The following is a 7,663-nucleotide window of genomic DNA, read 5'->3' as shown; positions in this document are numbered from 1 at the left end:
AGTCGGTATGGTACACTCACGCTTTATTCACAATCAGAGTAGCTGTTCAGTCGGTATGGAAACTCATGGTTTGCTCACAATTACACTGACTATTCAGTCGGTATGGTAGACTCACGCTTTACTCAGAATCAGACTGGCTGTTCAGTCGGTATGGTAAACTCGCGCTAATATGGATGACATGGCTGTAAAGCTTGTTAAAATTCAAAAATTAATATATCCATGTCTTTATCTTCTTATATTTACGTGAAAAATAATGACGAAACAACCTATCCTCAAAGAGTGAGCGAACCCACCGGCGCTGAATCATTTATTTCCGTGCGAAAAGTTTCCTTTACCTTAAACAGAGTAGATTACGCGACGAGGAGGATCGATAGATGCTATTCACTTTTATAGTTCTGATTATACCCACACTTCTACGTTGATGGAAGGGCAATAGCGCGGCCTTGAACTTCCGTTGAATGAAAGGCAGACGATTTCACGGTCAAGAGACGCTTCAACGTGTCTCGCTGATAACGACAATCGCATAAAACGTTCGTTACTTTCACCGCGAACGCAATTGTCTGGAACGAATTGCAAACGCGACAAAAATAAATTCTGTGTAGTTTATACTTAGCGCATAATTTCTTGTATGGCTGACACGTGCAATTTATTATTATTTTCAATCGGTATCGTAGTCTTATAAATTGATATCCGTGATCGATATGAATGATCATTTACAGGTTTCGTTTCGTGCCGTGTGTATATGATATTTATACACTTCAGGGGCAAGTAAAAAATGAAACAAACATCAATTAGTTCTTCGAGTTCGAACTGAAATCAAAATCAAAATTAAATTTAATTACAAAGCTCCTTGCCACGGGTTTAGAATACCGCAGATCCATCACTGTCGGAGAACAACAGGAAACCGGTCAGTCAGTGCCTCGCTAGAAGGAAGAACGAATATTTACCTCGTGCTTCCAGTAAATACGTGCTTTTTCTGTTAATTCTCAGGTCGAACTAAACGTTTCGTGAGATTACCAAACGAAATGGGTGTTCGTAAGAAGAGTGGTAGACAATTTCATGTGAGACTCAACGTTTAACGTTTCCTTTTGAATAAATGAACGCATGATGTATAGAAACCGCAAAAGAATTGTTCTTCAAATTTTTAAGTATGTCGTTGGCTGTGGATTGATATTTTTTATATTGAAATTGACCCTACATCGTGTTGGAGAGGAGGACAAGTTAATACCTACGTCGGATGAACTGGATAAATTAATGGTACGTGTATTAAAATAATAAATACATCAGAGCCGTAAAAGAAGAAATATAAATTGAACTAACAGAATATCGAGTGGTAGTTTAGTGTTTACTTTTAGGTCGAAGCAGAAAACGACAATTTCCAGCGATTGTTAACAGCGAAGTATACTTGCCGAAGATACAATCTAGGTGCATATAAAGAACCTGATACACTTGCAAGCTTTAAGCACCCACCCGCGCCACAGTATAGCGTCTTTTATATAAGCAGGTTTGATAATATTCTCCATGAAATTATTTATAAAAATTCACGCTCTCCAGTTATTCATAACTGAAGAATCTTAACGCTTCAATCTATCGCGTTTCTACGATATCATTCCTCGAACAGGTCGCATAATCTATCATACTGTCCAATTTACAAAGCCGGTAGCACAACATGGATTTACAATTTATGTCTTCTAATGAACGTGCCCGAGGAAGAGCTGAACAGTGGAAAGGAGCAGATATCGACCATCGCGAGAAGGGTAATACCGGAACTCGAATATCCAGCAGCCGACAAGGTAAACCTAAATCATTCTAAACACGCGTCGAGCTAAACGTATTGAGCATTCACCCGTCGACTCGGGAAATTAATTGCACCGTAGCATTCGCCGCGACCGAGGCGAAAACTACTTCGAAAAATCCTTAGACAATACCATTTAAAAATGTTCGAGTCGTGGAAACAAAGTTTATGGTATCGGTAGCGTATCAGAGATTCAAGAAGAGAAAATTGATGTAGGCTCTAAAGGTAACGAAGAAACTCTTGGTGGTAAGGCACCCATTTGAGAGATTGCTGAGCGCATATCGCGATAAGCTGGAAAACTCTGTGGCTGGAAGGGAACACGGGACACTTCACTTTTATCGGAAATATGGCAGCAAGATTGTTCAAAAGTACCGCGGTGAGTCACGACAAAATATCGACCGCGATATTCCTTGCTGGAGCACTGGGTTAACCCTTTGCACTCGGATGTCCCCTATGACGCGACATCGTACGTCTGGGGAAACTTCTTTAATGATTATACAAAGTTACGCGAGCGCGAATAGAATTTGTTTATTCTCAGAGAGGAATTATACCGAACCTACGAAGGACCAGGTGATCAGACTAGAGGGAATTCCTTCGCCAGCTGGAATCGAACCGACGTTCAGAGAATTCGTTCAGTATCTAATTAACACCGACTTGGCCAGCTACGGAGACGATCATTGGATGCCATACTACTTATTCTGCACGCCTTGCATCGTCGATTATGACATAATCGCGAAGGTAGCCTTATAGCAATGATGCATGTACTGTAATGAAAACAATATTTCACAGAATTATTTAATGTTATGACATGGAGAATATAAAGTCAGAGAGTATAAAGGAGAATGTAAAGTTCCTATCCGGACTGAATTATTCTTATGCACAGTTTCGTTACGGGTATATAACGCTTTGCAGGTAGAAACAATGTGGCGGGACCAGATTTACACGATCCATAAATTAGGCCTGCAAAAGGTAATTAAGCCAAGATGGCGACATAGCGGTGGTCACTCGAGCGCATCGAGGATATATTTCAGTCAGCTGAACAAAGATATGGTGCAGAAATTGTACGGAAAATTCAAACTCGACTTCGACCTATTCGATTACTCGCCTGATGATTATTACCAATACGCAGCTCCTGTTTAAAAATTAAATTGAAACAAAAATACGAATTATCGTTCCAATAAATAATAAAAAAAATTGCATGGTACTGCAAAAGTAAGTTTCAGCGTACTATTACTTGATTTTTATCCAGCCGGATCGGTCAAGTACCCCACGGTTAGTGGTCGAGGGTCGGTGGCGATAAAACGCGGCCGCTTTTCGTTTGCTCATTAATTAATCCGACTCGAGGGGGAGCCATCGACTTTAGGACAGATCGTTCTGATACATTGCGTCATGGCAAGTGGGTCAATCGATTTCGTCGGCAAAAGTTCGTCGCGTGGCGTAATGTGATTTAAACACCATCAATTAGGTTCACGTATGTATGCTTATCGGCTTAACACGTTTCTTTGTTTTTGCCGTCCGTCTGTTCCAGCGATTTTCGTGCTGAACACGTTCGACGTGACCGTAAAAATATAGGACGTATACGATTAGCATTGTTAAGCTTCGTGAAATATTTCATGCGCCAGCAGGTTAGTACTTAACTTATCGAACGCTTGCGATTCTCCTATTAAGCATCGATCCACGTGAACATGCTTGCATCGAAGAGAAGTAACGCGATCTTCGAGAGAGTTTCGATTATAGTCCTACAGCAGACTCGATTGTATCCCACATGTTACACTACGTGTAGCGTGAATGTTATGCTGCAAGTATTGTGAATATCGTGTATAGTACGATTACATTGTGCGTATTGCGACAGTTACAGAAGAAAATAAAGGAATCGTATTACTCACTTTGTTATGCAGATCCTCCAGCACTTCCTGGTCGACCAACCCCAACTCTTCCCAGCTAGATTCCTCCGATATACCCGCCATGTCTCCAATACCATGAGCTGCACTGCCATTTTTCTCAATCACATCGCGCTTATCGCGATCACGCTTCGTCGTTCGTTCACCGCCAGCGTTTTCTAACGACTCGCCACCGACATTACCCTCCTTCGTCGTAACACTTTTAAACTTTTCAACATCTCTACCCGAAACATCCTTTTCGTCAGCCTTCGAGTCCCTCGCGAATAACCGATCGCCTTCGTCATCGACTTCATCTATCTTCGCATTACTCGGCTCGGTTTCCTCTTCCACAAATGAACCAAACAGTGAATCCACTTTTTGATCATTTTCTGGGGTAGCAAATCTCTCTTCGACTCTCCTCTTCGGAACATTTGACTGTTTTACAATCAAGCTTTCCATATCTGCTATCGAAACACTTTTGCTGACTGTCTCAACCACTTTATCTGTACTTTCGTCCAATTTCTCGTCTTTATTCTTCGAACTAATTGAATTGTTGGAGGCCAAACTCCCGAGGCTCTGGCCACTTTGAAGCAGCTTAACGTCTTCCTTCTTCGCCTCTTCTATTCTCCCAACAATCGCGAGGACCCTCAAATTCTCATTATTCTTATTCAACTCGTTCTTCTCTTCCTGTCCCCTCGAATTCCTCTTTTTCCTAGATTGTTCCACAGATTTGCTAACTACTGGACTGCTGGTTCTCGAAAGGATACTCTTCTTAGGACTCAGGTCCGCGTTGTGAGTGTACACTTCTCTCTTGGGGCTGCTGGAGACGGACCTGGACGCTCTCCTTAGCTTCCCAGGCTCTCTGCGAGGACTGCAAGGCTGAGAAGACGGTCTCCTCCCGGTGTTAGGCATTTTCGTAGCTGGAGAAACGGGAAGGGGAATCCTAGTCTTAGGGGTTGCCTCGAGTGACTCTGTCTCGTCGCTATCCGGAGTTCTCAGTTTGACTACTTCACCTCCAAAGTGCACCCTTCTAGGAGTCTTCCGTCTGTCGGGAGAAGAGTCTTTGGCTTCCACGTCGTTTCTCACGTCCGTCCCGCTCTCGTCGTCCTGCTCCTTTTCGCTGTCTTCCTTTTCCTCCAAGATGGTCATCGTGATGGCAGTTTCTTCGTTGAACTTGATCTCAGTCTCTAACACTACCCTCGCCGCTGGCATAACTCCATTCACCTCGTCTTCCTCTTCCGCGATACCAGACGTGTCGCTGTCGCTCTCCCACTTCCTGTCTAGGTCTTTAGACTCCGCTTTCTCGACGCTTTTACCATCAACCTCTGCCCTCTTGTGAGCTTTCTTCGCGGACTTGACGTTGTAGATCTTAGACAGGATTTCGATGTTCCGTTTTAACTTGTTGTCGTAGTCTTTTAAGTAGTCCTCGAACTCCTGAACGCCCACTGCGTCACGGATCTTCATCAACGACTTCAGCACGGCCTCCTGGTGTGGGACCTGAGGATTGAAACGTTTGATAAGATGTGATTAACAGAAAATAATAGTGATTATTAACCATGATCATGCATTACAATTTGCTCGAGACTGACCTGAGCCAGTCTGGATGCCAGAGCAATTGTTGCATCCTTCACGAGCTTTTCGCTAGGAGAGGGGCTGCTGGACGAAGGGAACAGCAGAGACGGAACGCTCAGGATCACTCCCGTGGTGACGTTCGTTTGAAAGGAGTCGCGCACCTCGGAACGGTTCAACCCATCCTGAAGAATCTGTAAGAAAGAGTATAACCGATCGATGCAAACCCCTTTCGCAGTCGATAAGTGTATCGAATAGTGGGGGAGGGAAGGTCACCGCGTTTCCGTGCGTCAACAGTTTGAATCATGTTCACGAACGTGGTAACTGATCCAAATATTAATCCTTTAAAACGTTAATTTCTATACGACATAATCGCTGGTTGTTCTATTGCTTTTGGATAGCTGTGTAAAAGGAAGAATAAGACTAACGTTCTTGATGGTGTTCTCCCTATCACGGCTGTGAATGAGAAAAACCCGCAAAGCGTCGAGAGCACCCTTGCGAACAGCCGGCGCCGGGTGGCCCAAATTATTGACCAGCTCCGGCACCACTGGTTGCATGACCTTGTCCACGATGTCAGCGTTCAAAGTCGGCAGCACGTCTATGAGCACGCGAAGAGCGTGCTGACGCACCTCCCATTCCGGATCACGCAGTCTCTCCGATATCTCTAGGAACGTGAGACGCGTGTCGACCTCGCTTGGAAATTTCCTGGTGCGCACCTGGACGATAAATGAAATTATTAAGTAGTTTGTTAATTATTTAGGATACTGTACGATTGCATTTAATAATGGCGATGGGCGTTACTGTTGCTACAATGGTGCCGCAGGTTTACAATTGAACTATTGTCGGTATGGATGTACAAACTAAAATAACGCCTTTGCTGTTGACTTTAGCAATTTGTCAGTAAAGCTCTTGCATTCTTCCAGTCGCATGTATATTCCTTTTACCCTTACACACACTCTTATCATTCATTCCCAAACTGGCGTCGCTCGTTTAATCTAAACATTCGCTGGATCCCATACGCTTCCTTCTAGGCACACTTCAAAGAGTCCAAACACTCTTCTTTCGCACCTCGGATTCTCGTCGTCTATCCATTCGTCGAACTCGTTCTCTGCAATAACAATATTCTATTCGTTTAATGTGAAAATAAGAAATACCAACCACGTGTTCCCAGAGAGGAGTGAGCTGTACAGGTTGGCCGTTGGGTGAGGTCAATGTCATCTTTCGATGGAGCCGGTGACGATGACCTCGGCGAGACGGCCTCAGAGGAGTCGAGGAGAAATCGAACGGCGACGATCGTCCAAGAAGGGGCGAGGAATCCTTCGGGGGCTGCAGAGGCCCCGCATTCGTCGATCCTGTCATAGATGACGAATACTCGAAGCACTCGGACATACCACCCTACGTCTCGTCCCTCGGGAACCGTAGGTCCTTCACCATCTTCCTTGGTAATCGCTTTCCTAGTCCCTTGTCGTTCATCGAGTCACGCGAGGATTAGCCTAATCGACAGATTCATTAGATATGTATATACAGCCAGCATAAACCCCCGTCAACCATGACGAACGAGTACGTAAGAACATTTTTCTGCTATAATAATCGCAGTCAAGAACAATACAACAAAATCGAAATTTCCAACGTTGAGTTCCAACTTCCGTATCGATCGATCGACGATATTTCTTCGTCTTCCAGCGCATGCTACGTACAAAAGTAAGAAATGATTGACATTAGCACCCGACTTCCGGTTTCGGTTGCAGAATCGATCTGAGTATTTAGTCACGCAATGCGTTTCAATATTAATTTAAACTTCTTCTGTGCACGGTAGGAACGTCTTCCCTCGAATCAGACCAATTATTCACACTACGCGTGCGATACTGTTTTAGATTAAAAACTAAGTCGAATAATTATTATCCTCGTACGAATTAAGTTCGTAACGTAAAACATTGGAAGGTTTTAATGTATAATTTTCGCTTGGGAACAGATATTTTTAAGAGGGTGGAAGAAAAAAGGAACAAATCGAGGCGAAGTCGCGAAGTTTATCATCGAATCTCGCGACACGAACCCTGCATAAAAGTAGTACACACGAGAGGCGATTGCATAATCCAAAGAAAACGTGCGTGTGTCTGGAAAGTCCAGAAGGGGTTGTCCTCTTACGAGGCCGCATAAGGGTGAATACTTATTCATTGTACTTAACTCGATCGAGCGTGAACTTTTTTCCTCCTACAAGTACCTACTGCTTTCTCTAAGACAGACTCGAAAATTATTGTAAAATTTCTTCCAATTAAAAGGGAATATTGTTTGTTTATTAAGGGATGAAATTGACGTCAATCTACATTAATACAGAATGTACCGAAAATGTTGGAGGTCCTTGGAAGAGGTGATTCGGGAGGTGATTTGAAACAACTTTTTCCTTAGCGAAAATGTTGTA

General features: G+C 43.5%; 2 protein-coding genes across 2 annotated transcripts in view; one reads left to right on the top strand and one right to left on the bottom strand.

Annotated features, from left to right (window-relative positions):
- LOC128882170 (uncharacterized) overlaps positions 1-7,663 on the bottom strand; it is a 24,795-nt gene that overhangs the window by 15,296 nt on the left and 1,836 nt on the right. The window contains exons 2-5 of the mRNA XM_054133744.1: positions 6,403-6,737; positions 5,673-5,960; positions 5,265-5,438; positions 3,682-5,172 (exon numbers count right to left, since the gene is read on the bottom strand). Coding sequence (XP_053989719.1) covers positions 3,682-5,172; positions 5,265-5,438; positions 5,673-5,960; positions 6,403-6,633 — 2,184 coding nt within the window. The 5' untranslated portion in view covers positions 6,634-6,737. The remainder of the gene's footprint in view (positions 1-3,681; positions 5,173-5,264; positions 5,439-5,672; positions 5,961-6,402; positions 6,738-7,663) is intronic.
- On the top strand, positions 7-3,673 carry LOC128882181 (carbohydrate sulfotransferase 11-like). The gene is made up of 6 exons (XM_054133763.1): positions 7-1,257; positions 1,356-1,504; positions 1,622-1,793; positions 2,012-2,171; positions 2,334-2,533; positions 2,708-3,673. Exons 1-6 carry the CDS (start codon positions 1,105-1,107, stop codon positions 2,933-2,935), a joined length of 1,062 nt encoding a protein of 353 aa, XP_053989738.1. The 5' UTR covers positions 7-1,104; the 3' UTR covers positions 2,936-3,673.

This window comes from Hylaeus volcanicus, unplaced genomic scaffold, assembly GCF_026283585.1.
Source record: "Hylaeus volcanicus isolate JK05 unplaced genomic scaffold, UHH_iyHylVolc1.0_haploid 12258___fragment_2___debris, whole genome shotgun sequence".
Classification (NCBI taxonomy): domain Eukaryota; kingdom Metazoa; phylum Arthropoda; class Insecta; order Hymenoptera; family Colletidae; genus Hylaeus; species Hylaeus volcanicus.
The sequence above is the reverse complement of the archived record's forward strand: the minus strand, read 5'-3'. Positions and strand labels throughout refer to the sequence as shown.

Excerpts from the sequence above, each read along its gene's own strand:
- LOC128882181 (XM_054133763.1), top strand. The coding sequence starts at position 1,105 with ATGATGTATAGAAACCGCAAAAGAATTGTTCTTCAAATTTTTAAGTAT. Across the intron at positions 1,794-2,011 it reads AATATCCAGCAGCCGACAAG|GCTCTAAAGGTAACGAAGAA; the intron begins GTAAACCTAAAT and ends AAATTGATGTAG. Across the intron at positions 2,534-2,707 it reads ATTATGACATAATCGCGAAG|GTAGAAACAATGTGGCGGGA; the intron begins GTAGCCTTATAG and ends AACGCTTTGCAG.